This window comes from Epinephelus moara, chromosome 16 (assembly GCF_006386435.1).
Source record: "Epinephelus moara isolate mb chromosome 16, YSFRI_EMoa_1.0, whole genome shotgun sequence".
In the NCBI taxonomy this organism is placed as follows: Eukaryota; Metazoa; Chordata; class Actinopteri; order Perciformes; family Serranidae; genus Epinephelus; species Epinephelus moara.
In genome coordinates, this window is record NC_065521.1 from 9954015 (window position 1) to 9972706 (window position 18692).

The 18692-nt window shown below is 41.3% G+C and overlaps 1 protein-coding gene across 1 annotated transcript; it reads right to left on the reverse strand.

Annotated features, from left to right (window-relative positions):
- Positions 1-1648: 1648 nt before the first annotated feature.
- On the reverse strand, positions 1649-12553 carry LOC126402121 (uncharacterized). Its single transcript, XM_050063828.1, has 5 exons — positions 12244-12553; positions 9913-11180; positions 9039-9068; positions 8291-8561; positions 1649-4833 (listed from the first exon to the last, which is right to left on the reverse strand). The coding sequence occupies exons 1-5, from the start codon at positions 12508-12510 to the stop codon at positions 3328-3330; spliced, it is 3342 nt and encodes a 1113-aa protein (XP_049919785.1). The 5' UTR covers positions 12511-12553; the 3' UTR covers positions 1649-3327.
- Positions 12554-18692: the final 6139 nt, after the last annotated feature.

The window sequence follows — 18692 nt, forward strand, 5'->3', positions numbered from 1 at the left end:
GATTGGTGTGATGTGTGTGTAAAACCCACTCCACGCCTTCTCTCCTCCCTCTTTCCGACTTGCGCAGGTAGGAGGGACGGAGGTGGGAAGGAGGAGTAGTTGCGCCAGCACACCCAGTGTGCCAAACTTACAAAATCCGCCTGGCCACACCCAGTTGGCGAAGCACAGGTGCGCTGCGCCTCCGCCTCGCCCGGTCTGCGAAACTAGAGGCCATTGTCTAATTTGTAGATACCCAAAGAAATCAGTATCTGGGAGGCAAAACTCCTCCTCAATCTGGACAAATGGCTAAATGTGATTTGAAACTATACGTTGATGTACATAGATAAGACCGTGTCTTGCCCAGATATGATAAGTTTCTGGGCAAAATAGGATAAGTAATTTATGTGTTTCTGTATTTCTCTCCAGATACAAGCAGTATTTATTGTCCATATATTTGCCTTGTTTGATCTCAAGGGAGTATTTGAAAATAATCTTCGTTCAACTAAATATTCACATTTTGATTATTTGATGCCCAACCTTGCAGTTGTTATATCATTAGTAACCCAAACCACCACAACCTTTAATTTTGCTGCCCAAAAATCAAATATTAGATTTGGTAGAGCAAGTCCCCCATCTGACTTGCAAAGTTGTAGACTTTTGAGCCCTTTACCTTACCAAATATTATGAGATATACAGTATCTAATGTACAGAATATTGATTATGGTATTGGATAGCATTTGGAATTAGTAGCGCAACTTTGGGAGGACGTTTTTACGAATGGATTCCATTCGACCCAACAGGGAAACAACCATCGGGTTATCTTATAGATCTTTAAAGTTCATGCCAGAGGTGTGGACTCAAGTCACATGACTTGGACTGGAGCCAGACTCCAGTCACAGATTTGATGTCTTTGACCTTGACATAATCAAAGGAATCAAAGTTGCAAAAGACTTACAACTCAACTTGGGACTTTAAAACCATTGACTCATGACTTCACATGGACTTCAGCCTTTTTTCTTGAAAATACCAATCAATTCATTTCTTATTTGAACCAATCTGACAGCATCCAATCAAGCTGCAGGAGAGAAACATTAAGAACTAACATTAAGTTACCTGCTAGTTGGAAAGAATAACACCAAGGATAATTTTGTCTCTATACAAAGACAGTACAAAACTGAACTGCAGTATGCAAAATGTGCAGATCAGAAATTGCAAATGCAACAACTTCCAACAAACTTTCTTTAACAAATAAATAGTCCTTGATTAGGACTTGAAACTCAAAGTTAAGGACTTGCAACTTGACATGCCTACCTTGACTTGGAACTTGTCTCTGGACTTAAGTGCAACGACTTGAGACTTGTGACTTGCAGAACAATGACTTGGTCCCACCTCTGGCTCATGCTCTCTAAATCACCCTCCAAAATTCAATATTAGTCCCTGAGAAAGTCTTGTTAGCATCCACAGAGAATCAACAAGACAGTAGCATTAACAAGAAAATGCTGAAATAAAAATTCCAAAAAATAACATTAAAAAACTTGATACAGGAAACTGGAGCACAGGAACAAGGATTGAAATAGAAATAATATTTGACAGCAAGATACATGTTTAGGAAAATGATGCTGCTGGCAATGGTTCTCAGTATCTGTGTGGAAGGACATGTTCAACACGATTGAGCAGATACAATTTTATTAAACATATTTGTCACATTATTTTTTTATTCTTTGAAAATTGATGAGATCTTCCAGAGCTTATATAGCCAAGGTCAACAAAATGCATATTCATTTAGCTGGTACTCCACACCATATCAACAAGCTCAATAATAAGCCCAGTTGCCAGGGGAAAATGTTTGCATAATACGTTTCTCCAAACCACTGCTACATTACATTTGTGCATTTCCTACATATCATACCAAGACCAACAAATAACAAAACCAGTTATTATTTAGTGTGACATTGGCAACATTTCTGGGCATGATTGTGCCACCAAAATCAGTTATTTTTTTACCAAGACATCAGCAGCAGCTCCCACAATGATTGTGACTACAACACAAGTTGGTTTTTGGTGAGACATTGGCTGCATTTCCAGTTGTGATTGTTTTACCAAGAGCTGGTGTTTTTTAGTGAGGCATCTGTGACAGTTCCAGACATGATTGTGCCACCACAACCTGTTGTTTTTTTGCCAGAAATTGGTGGTATTTCCAGTCGTATTTGTACCACCAATATCAGTTCTTTTTACTAAGGCATCAGTGGCAAACAAAACTAGGTCTTATTAGTGGGACATAGTGGGATTTCCAGTCGTGATTGTGGCACCAAAACTGGCTGTATTTTAAGTCAAAACATGATCTTTTTGTAACCATAACCAAGTATTTTTTGAGCCGAAGCATAACCACGTTAACCACAGAGTTGAAACACACAAATGTAAAGCATATCTGCTACATAACATATAAATGTCACATATATGTGGTGCAGGAATGTACATTGCCAACATTTATCCTGGCTTTAATGTAGCCTACATAAGCAATGCAAGAAATGATAGAAAGACAGACCTCTAAAATTATATGACAGGCCTACACTGCAAAAGATGTTATAATTCAAAGTCTTTTTTATGTATTCATGCTGTTAATCTCCTGCAATATAGAACTTGGAAATTTCCTAATTTAGGGACAATTTTTGCTCCTGAAAAAGCTGGCTACCATAGCAAGTATCAGCTGTGTATTCAATGATACTGATTTTGACTTCAGTACCAGCACACTGTTAGAGGGTTAAGATCAGGTGATGTGACTCCAATGTTAAAATATGCTGACAGTGGCATGAATATGAGGCTTGAGCTCACAGTATGAATATGCTTCATGTTGTCTGCATCATAGAAGGAGAGCTTCTTGGATGCACAATTTAAGTAAATCCCAATCTTTCGAGGTCAGTCTGTAAATACTAGCTCTTCAGAATCACAATCAGAATCACAATCAGAATCTGTGGTTTCATTTGGACTACAGGTGAAATATTTTTGCGCATCATATTTCAGGAAATTATCTTTTATCCCCAGTTCCCAATAGTCCCTGAGGCCAACCTCTATTTCCCAATAATGCTGCCCTGAAGTGAATTCACTGACACTAAATGCATGGTTTGTAAATAAGGAGGACCGGAGAGACTAGTCCTCACACTACTCAGGATTTTTATGAGTGGAGACTCCATTTATAAAAGAAGAAGGGGCCATGGTTTGGCTGAATCCTGTGAAGACACTACCAGAGGCTTTGGTTTGGCCTGATCCTTTGACAGAACCAAAAAGATGGTTTGTGGTTTGGCCTGATCCTTTGACAGAACCAAAAAGATGGTTTGTGGTTTGGCCTGATCATTTGGGGGAACCAAAAACATGGTTTGTGGTTTGGCCTGATCCTTTGGCAGAACCAAAAAGATGGTTTGTGGTTTGGCCTGATCCTTTGGGGGAACCAAAAAGATGGTTTGTGGTTTGGCCTGATCCTTTGGCAGAACCAAAAAGATGGCTGGTGGTTTGGCCTGATCCTTTGGGGAAACCAAAAAGATGGTTTGTGGTTTGGCCTGATCCTTTGGCAGAACCAAAAAGATGGCTGGTGGTTTGGCCTGATCCTTTGGGGAAACCAAAAAGATGGTTTGTGGTTTGGCCTGATCCTTTGGGGAAACCAAAAAGATGGGTGCTGGTTTGGCCTGATTCTTTGGCAGAACCAAAAAGAGGGGTGCTGGTTTGGCCTGATCCTTTGGGGGAACCAAAAAGATGGTTTGTGGTTTGGCCTGATTCTTTGGCAGAACCAAAAAGATGGTTGGTGGTTTGGCCTGATCCTTTGGCAGAACCAAAAAGAGGGGTGCTGGTTTGGCCTGATCCTTTAGCAGGACCAAAGAGAGGGGTGCTGGTTTGGCCTGATCCTTTGGTGGAACCAAACAGAGGTATGGTGGTTTGGCCTGATTTCTTGGCAGAACCAAAAAGATGGTTGGTGGTTTGGCCAGATCCTTTGGCGGGACCAAAAAGAGGGGTGCTGGTTTGGCCTGACCCTTTGGCGGGACCAAAAACAGGGATGGTGGTTTGGCCTGATGGAGCTTGGTTGCTTCTGGGAGAACAAAACAAACTCTGTCCATCTTCTGACACAGCTATATCTGCACTGTTACTTTTGAGTGTACTAAACAAACTCCTTCCATCTTCAGACACAGCTATATCTGCACTGTTGCTTTTGAGTGAGAGCAGCTCTGCTGGGGGCTCGATCACCTGAAGCATCTCCTTCCACATAAAGAACTGCAGGTGGCTTTCATAAGGCCCCAGAGAGAGAGAGCTATCCACCACTTGGAGATCATTTGCTTTGGGCTTGATTAAATCTTCTGCAGTCACCCTGCTGTTCCCTTCAGTCCAGCTCTTTAAGAGCCTCTCTGAGTCCTCAATTTTCAGAACTGATGTCACCTTTCCCACCAGCTCTCTGCTCTCAAACAAAGCTGTTTCTATAATATATAAGCTCTTGCTCATTTTCTCAACATCATCCTCCTCTTTGTGTTTCAGCTCATTTTTTATCTCATCTTCTCTCTTTCTCAGAAACTGATGCATCTCCTCAAACTGTCTGTTGATTTGGGTCATCAGCTGCTCAGACTTTGCTTTAGTGTTTCTTATTTCTCCCCTCTGTGTGTTGGCTAAGCTCTCTATAGCTAGGATATCATCAAAAAGGTTCTCAATCCCCCCCTCCAACTCCTGTCTCAGAGATGCAGCTGCTTCATTGATTGGTTTAAACTTGTGTCCTTCATGTCTCTCCCCATCTCGGCATATGATACAAGCCAACTGCTGATCTGTGACACAAAAGAGTTTCAGCTTTTCTTCATGCTTAGGGCACAACTCAGACACCTGTAAAAAAAATACAACACAATAAAATAGAAAAACTTCATTAATGAATAAAACAACTAAAACAAGATGTATTACAAATGTAAAAAGAATGTAGGCTGATACAAAGCAGTAATAGTGGCTGTAATGAAACATGTTACAGATGAATACAATACAATTTTATTCTATAATATATTCTTTCCCCTGAGTTTCAGTGTGCACACACCTGTTGCTCCGTGATGGCTGCAAGTATTTATCACACACGTGGCACAGCAGCATAACTTCATTAATTAATCATGATTATATTCTATAATTAACATCAACTGTCCCCACCACAGTGACAAAATCAGTTCGGGATCTCACAGTAATTCATCTGATCATACACATCTGATTTCAAATTTTTCGGCTACCGTCAAACCATTTGTCACGTAGCTGCCACTACTCAAAGTCCTGACCTCCATCAGAGCTCTGAAGACAAAATCATGTTTCCTCTGAAAAGCCATAAATATGTTTTTCTATTCTGTCAAGTGTATTATTAATTTATTTATGTTAATAAGTATTTTCAGAGATAGGCAAGCCCCTAGTGATACATACAGTATCCATCCAGATAGTTTTCTTTGACCAGGTTTTGACACATTTGAATCTGAGATTCCTGTCTCCACTCCAGTGCTAATAGGGGTTGGGAAAACTTTACTTGTGGTCTTGACAGCATTTTAAGAAAAGAACATTAAAAAGTAATGAATTGATAATTAACCACTGAATTAACACAATTTCCAAAACAATATTTTCTACTGAAGAAATAATTTCTATGTAAACTGTTGATAATGGCGTGCAGTAGTATCAAAATTTTGCTCAGGTTCGGCCCACTTGACATGCTGCTGTGTTATGCTATGGCCTATTCAGGTGCTGGAATTTGTTATTTACGTGACAACGCCTGAACACAACACAGGCTCCGCTCAAAATGAGTGTGTTGTGTTCAGTTCTGTGCTGCGCAGCATAGGGGGGGTGTTGCTCAAGATATAATTTAGGCTAGAACCGCCACTGGTTACGGATAATGAATGAATAAATGTATAAAATCAGTGGCGCCCCCAGAATTTTTTCATAGTGGTGGCGATGGAGCCACAGGAAATCTTAGGATGGCACACCAAAACCAACAGCCATAACTGAATTCCAGAAATAGCTGAAAAGTTTGTCAATATGGAGCATTAAAGAGTCGTAAACTGATATACTTTGGTCAGCCCATGCATATTAATGTTTAGAATAAACCACTGACAGGTTAACAAATAATGATAAACGACATTAAAGCAGGATAAAAAAGTATAATCCATATGATTGGCCTGCAACAAGCTCAGCTGCTGACTAAACATACTAAAGGTTAAACACGTAGGCTATCGGTAGTAGCCTACACCTTTACTTTTGTGGGGGAACTGCCCATTGGTCCGACAGCCCATTGTTCCGACCATATTAAACCCATTGTTCCGAAGTCCGTTCCGAAATCATCATGATGCCCTGTGGTTAAGGTCTGGTTAGGTTTAGGCACAAAAACCACTTGGTTAGGGTCAGGAAAAGATCATGGTGTGGGTTAAAATGAAAAAGAAAGTGACAAACACATAAGCCGTGAGCCTGCTCCGCCTCAAGCCGGTTGCGGTGCACCATACGCCCGCCGCGAGCCGTTCAGCACCGCAGACCGTCGGACTAATGGGATGTCGGACCAATGGGCTGTCGAACCAATGACATGGACCCACTTTGTGGTGTCTTATTCAACCTGCTGTCAATTCACACACTCTCGCGAGTTTGGAGTGGGAGAGTTTTCCTATAGCTAGGCTTTATTAACAAACAACATTTTTTCACTTGGTTGGTAAAATTGCATGTACAACCTAATGCACAAAATATTAAGTGAGTCAATTTACGCCATCACGTAGGCTTATTAACTACTTAATAGGGCCTTCTTTTTTTTAACCACATTGACATTTGTTTTGAAGGAATGATCTGGGCCTGATCAAACACCGTCCATGAATAATAACGCACTTCAGACGGCTGATGTGAGTCTGACGCTGCACTTACAGTTTAGTGTAAAAATTGACCGTGGCACATAAAGTGTAATGTCACTGCGGTCAAGTGAGCCGTCGTTCGTCTTTTCGTGGTCAAACCAGCCGCACCAACATTTCAAGTGCGCCCGTATTACAGAATGTATGGCAAATGCACGTAGTCCACACTGATACGGAGCGAGCAAACTTCCGGTTTTCAAAATAAAACGTCGGTTATTCGAAGGCAGTAAAAACAGACATGCCACTGTGATCCGAAGCTGATTTTCAGCCATTAGGCCACATAGTCTAGAAGCTATTGAACTAAAATGCTAATATTTTCTTATGAAAAGGCCTGATGCTTTCATAATAATTTCTGACAATGGATGACATTTTGCACCTCAAGACTACGTTGACTACTCACTGACTCAGTATCAAACATTTTGCATGTATCATTTTAGAGAAATTAAGCTTTAAAGTTAGTTTTTTGCATTGAAAAACGGCATTATGCGCAATATTTACTCTTCTGTAAAATCCCTTTGATCCATAATTTCAGAAAAAGTTTGATACACTTGACCTCAGGACCATCCTGACTGTTCACTCACTCAGTATCAAGCATATTTACAGTATCGTTTTTGAGAAATTCAGCCTCAAAGTTCCCTTTTTTGCATTGAAAAAGGCACTAAGAATGGCATCATCAAGCATCTTGTTATCCGGAGCGACGACTACAGTGTTTTCGTAAACATGTAACATCCGCCCCGCCCCCTATCCAATCAGAAACCTTCCCTGCCCCAAACCTTGTGCAGACCCGAATAATGGTGATTGAACTTATCTCCCATGTAAACCCTCATTCAGAATGAATATTTCTCATGTAAACTACCTGGAAAAACTTTAATTCCGAATGATTTCATTCAGATTTATTTCATTCTGAATGAGAAGCCATCATGTAGGCCTAACCATAGCCACTGAGTCAGTGAGTAGTCAACGTAGTCTTGAGGTGCAAAATGTCATCCATTGTCAGAAATTAGTATGAAAGCATCAGGCCTTTTCATAAGAAAATATTAGCATTTTAGTTCAATAGCTTCTAAACTATGTGGCCTAATAGCTGAAAATCAGCTTCGGATCACATTGGCATGTCTGTTTTTACTGCTTTTGAATAACCGACGTTTTATTTTAAAAACCGGAAGTTTGCTCGCTCCGTATCAGTGTGGACTACGTGCATTTGTCATACATTCTGTAATACGGGCGCACTTGAAATGTTGGTGCGGCTGGTTTGACCACGAAAAGACGAACGACAGCTCTTAAAGCCTGACTGATTAGGCTAAGTGGAACTACAAAGTGTGTGCTATTCAGGATATACATGATGTGCGCAAAAAACCCGAAATCATCAACATCTGCATCGCTTAACTGGCCACATAAACACTGACTACATTGCCTTATAAATATCATTAACATACCTCTGCTTTCTCCTTCGCAGGCTCTGTCTTTATCTTCTCTGCTTCTTTTGCCTTTTCAGCGAGGCTTTTTAAAATATGGCTGGTTGGAAGACTTTTTATTTCTGTTGGAACAGCTGTCCGACACTGTGGACACAGTTCCTGTGAACTCAGAGCTACTGTAATACATCCTCTGCAGAAAGAGTGTCCGCACAGAAGAGTCACTGGATCAGTGAAGATAGTCAGACAAATAGGACAAGTCAGATCTTCGGAGTAGGAAGCAGACGCCATGGTTCACTTTTCTGGCTTTGCTCTGCCAGCCTGTGACTTGGCGGTTCACTTTTCTGGCTTTGCTCTGCCAGCCTGTGACTTGGCATTATATTGATCTGACAGTTTCAGTTTCCTGTAAAAGCCACACCCCATGTGTCTCTCACTGCGGTAGTCATTCCATGTTGTTTTACGGCCTGATAATTACTTTTTAAAAATCCCCAACAGAATTTCACGTCACCTCTACAAACTGGAAAAATATTAATCACTTCTCTTCCATTTTCTGGGATCATTATTGGACCCTGTCAGATATACGCGAGTGTAACATCACACTCTAGTGGTCATATGTTGAAACTGCTGGTTAGATGGTGACACATTTCTCAAAGCTGAGCTCAGAACAGTTCTGTTTATCCACATGCAGCTCAGCACAACAGTTAATCTCACATCTAAACTACAGTACTACAGCCAAAACACCTGATACAGATCTCAGGATCAACTCTCCTACCTGAACACTGACAGCAGCTGTCTCCTGACACTTGTCACACACAGCACAGTGACCTAAAAACACTAACAGCAGGCAGCATCACAGTATATCTCTGTTGTCTTTGAAGTATCTTTTATTCACATTTTTATCCACAATTGGAATCTCACATTTCCCAATATTTAGCACTGCTGTGAAAAAAGAAGAGGAAGAAGACGAAATCCAGTAATGCAGTACAAAATAATACATATTCTGATCCCAGACTGCCCCAAACCCCCATCAGGTCAGCAAACAATCTGCTTCTGGTCAGACCCAGTGCTGCAGCTCGCATGCACTCTGCTCACATGCCCTGGTGTGTGTCCATGTATTTGTGTTTGGGACAAGGCAAGGGCCTGAGAAAAAATATTTGCACTCGGGTCAAACGCAATTATGTAAAGAGTCAATATATCCAGAAGTACTTTTAGAAGCGGTTGTGCCAAGCAAGTACTTTAATTCAAAACAAGATCTTTTACTAATCATAACCAAAATGCTTCTGTGCCTAAACATAACCACACGTTAACCACAGCATTGCTAGAACGTTAAAACGTTGAGTTTCAATATGTCTGCTATATAATAACATACAAATGTTACATATCCATGGTTTGCAGAAATGCACAATGCCAACATTTATTTTGGCTATAATGCAGAAGCAATACTAGAAATGATAGAAAGACAGACCTACACATATACTTGATACACTGCAAAAGATCACGTAAGTAGAAGTTGTTGTTGATGTTTCACTCTGTTTATCTCCTCTCATATCCAGCTTGGAAGATGCTAATTTCTGGATATTTTCTACTCCGGAAAAAGCTTAAAACACAACTGGTACTTGCTATGATACTGATCTTGACTTCAATACCAGCACACTGTCAGAGGGTTAAGATCAGGTGATGTAACTCTAATGTTAAAATATGCTGACAATGGCGTGGACATGAGGCTTGAGCTCATAGTGTGAATGTGCTTCATGTTGTCTGCATCATAGAAGGAGAGCTTTTCCAATGCACAGTTTAGGTAAACCCCAATCTTTCGTGGTCTGTCTTCACAACCTAGCTCTGTGACTATATTTGGACTACAGATGGAATATTGTTGCCCATCATATTTCAGGAAATGATCTTTTATCCCCAGCTCCCAATAGTCCCTGTGTCCAACCTCTACTTCCCAATAATGCTGCCCTGAAGTGAACTCGGGATTTGTGTGGATGACACAGTTGTTGTCAAAAGAAGGAGGGGTCATGGTTTGGCCAAATCCTGTGGTGGAGCCAAAAGCAGGGGATGTGGTTTGGCCTAATCCAGAGAAGGAAGGATAATCAGGGGTTTTGGGTGTTCCATAGAAATCAGCAAAAGCAAAGGCTCTGGCTTGGCTTGTGGCTGAGCCAAAAGTAGAGAAGGAACCTAATGAAGCTTGGTTGCTTTTGGGTGTACAAAACAAACTCCGCCCATCTTCAGACACAGCTATATCTGCACTGTTGCTTTTGAGTGAGAGCAGCTCTGCTCGGGGCTGGATCACCTGAAGCATCTCCTTCCACATAAAGAACTGCAGGTGGCTTTCATAAGGCCCCAGAGAGAGAGAGCTATCCACCACTTGGAGATCATTTGCTTTGGGCTTGATTAAATCTTCTGCAGTCACCCTGCTGTTCCCTTCAGTCCAGCTCTTTAAGAGTCTCTCTGAGTCTTCAATTTTCAGAACTGATGTTACCTTTGCCTCCACCTCTATGCGCTCAGACAATGCTGTTTCTATAACCTTCAAGCTCTTGCTCATTTTCTCAACATCATCTTGCTCTTTGAATTTCAGCTCATTCTTTATCTCATCTTCTCTCTTTCTCAGAAACTGGTGCATCTCCTCAAACTGTCTGTGGATTTGGGTCATCAGCTGCTCAGACTTTGCTTTGGTTTTTCTTATTTCTTGCCTCTGTGTGTTGGCTAAGCTCTCCATAGCAGGGATATCACCACAAAGGTTCTCCATCCCCTTCTCCAGCTCCTGTCTTAGGAATGCAGCTGCTTCTTTGATTGGTTTAAACTTGTGTCCTTCATGTCTCTCCCCATCTCGGCATATGATACAAGCCAACTGCTGATCTGTGACACAAAAGAGTTTCAGCTTTTCTTCATGCTCAGGGCACAACTCAGACACCTGTAAAAAAACCAAAACAAAAAAAAACCAAAAAAAAAAAAACCATACATGTATTAATAAATGCAAAAGTTTAAAGATGATGATACATTACAAATGTAAAACTAGAATTACAGCTTTGTGGTCGTATGCCTCAGTGAACATGTCAATCTTCTCTTACAGTTTATATCACGTCTGTGAAAACATGCATGCGTCACACACATCTTCCCCCCGACAGCACAGAAGATCTCAATCAGCAAAGTTTCAAAATGGACACCTTAGATTAGTGTCACCAATTCAGTATCTGACCAAATGTCTCCCCTGAGCCCACGTGGATATTTGTGTCAAATTTGACAAAATTCCCACAAAGCTTTCTTGAGTGACCTTTGAAATTTGACCACCATGCCACTTGAGCAACAGGCTGGTAAATTCCAGTAGGCTACATAGTCTGTGTCAGGGTGTTTGCACTGTCCATATCACGGAGCAACAGGTGTGTCTCCAAAGAAAAAGAGGTGCCTTGCAGATTTACACATGCATGTTATTCATGATGCCTCGCTTCACTCAAACTCTCGCGAGTTTGGAGTGGGAGAGGTTTTTTTTAATCTTTTTATTTTATTTTTTTCTAAAAGTTATATTAAAAACAAAAACTTTATCATTATGTTCGAAAAAATGCACATACAGTCTTGTGCGCAAAATGTAAAATCAGTCTATTTAAGCCACCATATAGGATCATTTATAAACCGCCTACTTAAGAAGTAGATGGCCTACTTTATTTTTTCAACCACACCGACATTTGTTTTGATGAAAAATCTGGGCCTGATCAAACACCGTCCACAGATAATGACGCACTTAGGATGGCTGATAGTTTGACGCTGCTGTGCTTACAGTTGGATGTAAAAACTGACCGCGGCACACAAAGTGTAATGTATGAGATTAAAGCCTGACACATAGGCTACATGGGACTACAAAATGTGTGCTGTTAGGCTAAGGATATACATGATGTGCGCAAAGTCCCGAAATGATCAATTTCTGCATCGCTTAACTGGCCACATAAACACTGACTGCCATATAAATAGCACCAACATACCCCTGCTTTCTCCTTTGCAGGCTCTGTCTTTATCTTCTCTGCTTCTTTTGCCTTTTCAGCGAGGCTTTTTAAAATATGGCTGGTTGGAAGACTTTTTATTTCTGTTGGAACAGCTGTCCGACACTGTGGACACTGCTGCTGTGAACTCAGAGCATCTGTAATACATCCTCTGCAGAAAGAGTGTCCGCAGGGAAGATTCACTGGATCAGTGAAGATAGTCAGACAAATAGGACAAGTCAGATCTTCAGAGTAGGAAGCAGACGCCATGGTTCACTTTTCTGGCTTTGCTCTGCCAGCCTGTGACTTGGCATTATATTGATCTGACAGTTTCAGCTTCCTGTAAAAGCCACACCCCATGTGTCTCTCACTGCGGTAGTCATCCGATGTTGTTTTATGGCCTGATATTTTTTCTTTCTTTTTTTTCTTTAAAAAAAAAAAACAGTCCACAACAGAATTTCACGTCACCTCTACAAACTGGAAAAATATTAATCATTTCACTCGCATTTTCTGAGATCATTATTGGACCCAGTCAGATACGTGAGTGTAACATCACACTCTAGTGGTCATATGTTGAAAGTGCTGGTTCTCAGAACAGTTCTGTTTATCCACATGCAGCTCAGCACAACAGTTAACCTCACATCTAAACTGCACTACTACAACCAAAACACCAGCCTGTCAACTCTTCTACCTGAACTTGTCACACACAGCACAGTGACCTGAAAACACTAACAGCAGGCAACATTACAATATATCTCTGTTGTCTTTGAAGTATCTTTATTTACATTCTTTGTCTCACATTCCCCAATGCTTAGAACTGCTGTAAAAAAAGAAAAGAAAAGAAAAGAAAAAAGAATAAGCAAAATAATTCCAGTGATGCAACACAAAATACATATTCTGATCCCGGATGGACCCAAACCCCCCTCAGATCAGCAAACGTTCTGCTGCTGGTCAGACCCAGCGCTGCAGCTGGCTACCAGCCCACTGTGAAAATTGGAATTCGGATTTTATCTACCTGGGCGAGCCGCCTATGCTGGGGCTGAGCTGTGGACAGCCCTTTATTTCTTTTCCTTTTGAATTTTTTTTCATATACTTTATTACTCAAGGGGAAATTCTTCTTTTTGTCCCCACTCTGTTTTCATACACACACAGGCCTGAAATACACACACATGCACAAACAGGACCTATACATGTATTAAGTAGTGAGATGTCAGAGCAGGGGGGGCTGCCTTGGACAGGCGCACCAAGCAGTTGGGGGGTTAGTGCCATGCTCAAGGGAACCTCGGCAGTGCCCAGGAGACAAACTGGCACCTCTTCAGCTACCAGTCCACGCTCTATACTTGGTCTGTCAGGTGACATGAACTGGCAACCCTCCGGTTTCTAAGCCAAGCCCCTTTGAACTGAGCCACTGGCACCCCATCCCCTGGTTGTGTATGTTAGAGCCATAGACTGTTTAAATAATGGACAAAGCTACTAGACTGCCACTCTGAAGCCTCAAGTTCACCATCTTGGTTTATTGGACCCAGAAGAGACCATATTAGGATATTAGGTTGGAGCTGTAGAGGAGCCATGGGTGGATCTGACTCAGAGACTGTGGTGATGCCACGCAGAAAGCCTGTCATTCAAGCAGCCCCGCCCTTAAACATTTGTAACTCTGTGCCTTAATGAAATGTACATGGGGGAGTTATCAAAACATTTCACCTCCTGTCCAGTTATCATGAATGTTTTTTGTACCAGGCTGTAAACATGTTTATTGCTGCTGTAAAGTTGGGCATTTTAATATGGGGTCTATGGGGAATTACCCTGTTTTGGAGCCAGCCTCAAGTGGCTATTCGAGGAACTGCAGTTTTTGGCACTTCAGCATTGGCTTCACTTCTCAGCCTTGGATTGTATGTGAGCTGTTTGTTCCCTTTGTTCCCCCGCTCAAGCCACTTCGCTCAATTTTGCTCCACACTCAAGTCAGATTTCACTCTGCTCCGCTCAAATTGCTTCCTGCTCACTCAGACCTCATTGTCAAGCTAACACCAGCCAATTTTTGACAGAAAATAGTGCATGCGCAACATACAGACACACTCTGGATCAGTCATGCTTTGAACATACAGCATTTCCACCAAACACTATGTAACCCTCACTGACATGTACCTTGACAGTAGATCTGCCTTGCATTTCCACCACAGGCAGTACTCTTAAATGTAGCAAGGGTTGTTACTGGATTTTAGTAGCTGCATCACTGATCCATGCGACTCTTGCTGTACTCTTAATGGGCGATGATCACAAGTATCATGCAAGATGGCCAGGCTCTGTCCAGACTCCTGTATTTCCTGAGAGTCATCAGTGATGCATGTTCCAGATTCCTGTTGAGCCTGTATCTTGACACAGAGACACCACCACAGAGGCAGTTTAATGTGGCCCTCATAAAATGAAGGGTCAGGGTTGATATGACCTTTGGGTTCATCAAGTCCTGCTTTAATTGTATATGTGGCTTAAGGGTGTCTTCTTAGCAGACTTGCGAGATAACATTAGCATGTGGTGCTCTACAATATCAGTATCATCAAGACAGAGAGGGTCTCTCATGTGTCATGGTGGCACCAGACATTGTCGATCTGACGGCTTCTTTGTAATTGGTGTGAGCATGACAAAGTAGAACTTGAAACTTAAAACTTAAAGGGATAGTCTGGATTTTTTGAAGTGAGGTTGTATGAGGTATTTATCCATTAGTCAGTGTAGTACCCACAGTAAATGTCAATCAGCACACCCCCGGTTTGCAGAAACAGGTAGGAGTCTGACACAGAAGCTAAGCAATGTACTGCTGTGGATAAGATTAACCACAAAATGTCTTTTAGCTAACTAATAAAAGTTCCATTTAAATAACTCACTATCAGTTTAAGGGTATGCTATATTGAGAGTAATTTTACCGCTTTACCTTTCCATCACAGCCTGTTCTTAAGCGCCTTAACTGCCTCAGTTCCCCATCTCTGCTCTCGTCAAAACCACCAGTCTCGACTGACAAAAACGGTAATTTTAGCTCGCTGAGCACAGTAGCTGTTTGTCTACCTCTGCTTCGATTAGTTAGTGAGTTTGTGTCATTGTGTGACTTTGGTGAATCCGAACAAACCCTTTTAAAGCCAAAGTCACACAATGACACAAACAAACTAACTGATCAAGGCAGGGGCAGATCACTAGCTCTTGTTTTTCTCAAAGAAGTCTGGCTTTGAGGAGAGTCATATAACGGCTTAATTTTCCTGTTGGAAATGTCTGACATTTAGGTAAAGCAGTGATAATGCTCTCAATATAGTATACACTTAGATTGATACTGATTTTGGGTGATTAAAATAGGTTTTGTTGTTGACCTCTTGACAGCAGTACATTGCTTAGCTTCAGAGTCTGAATCCTGCCTGCTTGTCCAGCAGGGGGCATGCCAACTGACATGAACTGTATGTAATACACTGACTATGGATAAGTACTCCATACAACCCCATTTCAAAAAATATTTTCCATCCCTTTAACATTAAGCAATTAGCCCCGTGAGGCCGTGGTTGCTGGCGGCTAAGGGGCGTTGTTAGGCACAACGCGAACCACGGCCTCACGGGGCTAATTGCTCTGGGTTTCATAAAAAAACACACATTAATAAGAGCTGCAATAATTTATTAATGAGAAATAATCATTCTTTCACTCTTCCGCCAAAGAAATAGTTCCTCACCAAGCAACAGACGGATGCAAAAATACACAGGAGCTACAGAAACACAGTGGAAAGCATGCTTAAAGCTTAATAACATTTATCTGGGTTGACTATTTAGCTACATTTATCTGGATATCTCCATTAATTGTGCAATTGCTGAAGTAGTGTTATGTTAGCACTCTTCTTTGCTAGTACGGGGGTGTCTGACTCTGGACAGGTGCATTTTAATTGCGCTGTGCCAGAAGCAAGGATGTTGCTCCAGGATTATCTCTCATCGTAGTTTGGGCGCCAGTATGACTGCAGGGAGGATTCACATTTATGCCCCGTTATTGACATGATTTCTCTCGCCTCTAAGCCAGCGTCAGAGAATTTTTGTACAGTGGTGCTTTGCAGGCAGTGGTTGGTGTAGATGGTCTCGGTGCCTGCTGCTTTACAGATCCTTGGCAACATGGAGCCGAGAAAGTTCACCCCCATGGGCTCTCTAGTATACCTAACCGTTAGGAGAGAGAAAAATTAGTCCCCTAAACGTTTCAAAGTAACTAAGCTACACTGTAACAAAACAAACAGACGTTACATATTAACTTACCATACATCGTCGGTGTAGTTTCTCCGCTTTGGATGGAGATAAAAGGCCGGTGGATTGGGTGGCAGCAGTGACAGATATTTCTCCAGTGAAGCGACAGGACACAGTGGGTTCCCTGGCTGCTCGAACATAAATCCCTGCAGACTCTCTTTGTTTCGTTCGCCGGCATCCTGGTGGTTTTTGGTGCATTCATTAAATGACAGCGTTGCATATTTCTGACCGTTTTCGTCCTGTCGGATGATAAATGAGTCAGGCTTCATTTGGCGGTTGCCCTCCTTAGCTCTGCGTCCCATATGCAGCTGCACATCAAACCAAACTTTGTTGACAAGACCCTCAGGTGTGTTTGGATTCAGTGCCCGAGAGAGCTTGATTTTCTGAAAGTCGGCCTGTGTTAACGTTTGGTGGTGGGATGTTTTGTCGCGACCTTCTCTGCGAAGTTTCTTCACTACTCCAATGAAGACGTTGTTGCTAGGGGTGAACTCGGTATTGTTCATCAGACACCAGGATCAACTGATGGGCGGATCATTAATGTGACGGTTAAGCCCCGCACAAAGGCCAACAGAACTGCTGAAACCGTAAGCTTCACCTTTCCCGTTTATCACATTGGCATAAAACTGGCGGAGAACCTGGTTTAGCTCAATCTTGGTGACCGTTTTAAAATCAATAGCCACCTCCTTCTCGGCACACCAGGTCTGAAAACAGCGAACTGACCACAGAGTCTGTTTAACGGTCCCAGCTCCACTTCTTGCCCTTTTCAGCTCTTCAATCTCTCTTTCATTAATTTCAGCGTGTCTCCTTTTTTTTTTCTCTTCCTTCTCGATCCCGTCCATCTCCTCCAGCCACTCATTCATGCTTAATCCACCCAGTAGATCAAAATTCACAACATATGTTATTATATAGAGAAATGGGCTAATGAAGATAAACATTAAACTCTAAATTCAATACAAACCTTCTAAACAAATATTTAGCTGTATATTGTTATATTATTTTTTCATTTTAACTTAAGTAAATACAGAAAATACTACAAGCTACATGGTCGGTGACACATATTTGAATCTTGTGGTTGAACTTTAATAAGGTCATAGCCAAACCACAAAGCTGCACATCAGTCATAGTGGTACCTCGAGACTGCTGTTTCAGCTTGACTCTTCAGCTCAGCAATTGGTCCAGAGCTGATAGCACCACAGGAGTCGAACATCATTGGACAAGAAGATCTCCTCTCAGTTTAGTGAATCTTAGGTAGGCTATAGGAGGTGATTAATGCCAAAACCAAGAATCAGGAGAAGAAGATGAATACGAAGACAAGAAATGTTGTGAACAACACAGTGTCTCCTTTGAAATGGTTTACAGGAGAAATAACTACTGTAGAGTTTGTCTGTATTGACAGCCTTTATACAGTATATTCAATATTTTCTGTAGTAATTCAGCTCTAAGTCTGCCTAGTGATTTTGGGCATTCAGGCAAATATTTTTGCTTAAGTTCAACTATTAATAGCATTAAGATAAAATAATTATAGAAAACAATGTCAAAACAAATGTGCTGTATTCAAAATTACTGATACTTATGTGAAAATACTTATGTATTATCAGCTCAATATACTTCGATTTACTTGGAGTTAAATCTCTATACGTCATATACTGCTGAATAGTTTCAGTGTATTTTATTTCATTTGTTCATCATTTATTTTATGGAATCTGCAAAGTGACAGAATTTAAGTAGATTTTGTTTGTAATTGAATAATGGACTTTATAATACAATATTTTAACTTTTTGTCTTTTAACTAAAATTTAGAATCTAAATAGTAGTGCTTTGAGCTAAATGCTAACGTCAGCATTCCAATATGCTTACAATGACAGTATTTACCATCTTAAGTTAGCATGCTAACATTTAAAGTACTGTTTACACTAAACACAAAATACAGGTGTGGCTGTTGTTTCAAACAAGACATCAGTTACTTCCGTTACTTTTAGAATGCTGGTCCTTCAGCTCCGAAACAGCAACGGCTGTCGTTTGGTTCTAATAACAGAGATAACGTTAAACCTATCAGTCTGAAAGAAGCCACAGAGCTTGTGGCTCGCTACGTGGTCAGAGAAATGCTGCCGGTGTCTACGGTGGAGTCTAAATAGGTGGAGTAGGACTCACTGACAGACATATTTCAGACTCAGGACTTGCATTATGCCTGGTACACGC

Excerpts from the sequence above, each read along its gene's own strand:
- LOC126402121 (XM_050063828.1), bottom strand. The coding sequence starts at position 12,510 with ATGGCGTCTGCTTCCTACTCTGAAGATCTGACTTGTCCTATTTGTCTG. Across the intron at positions 11,181-12,243 it reads CTGCAAAGGAGAAAGCAGGG|GTGTCTGAGTTGTGCCCTGA; the intron begins GTATGTTGGTGC and ends GTTTTTTTACAG. Across the intron at positions 4,834-8,290 it reads CTGCGAAGGAGAAAGCAGAG|GTGTCTGAGTTGTGCCCTAA; the intron begins GTATGTTAATGA and ends TTTTTTTTACAG.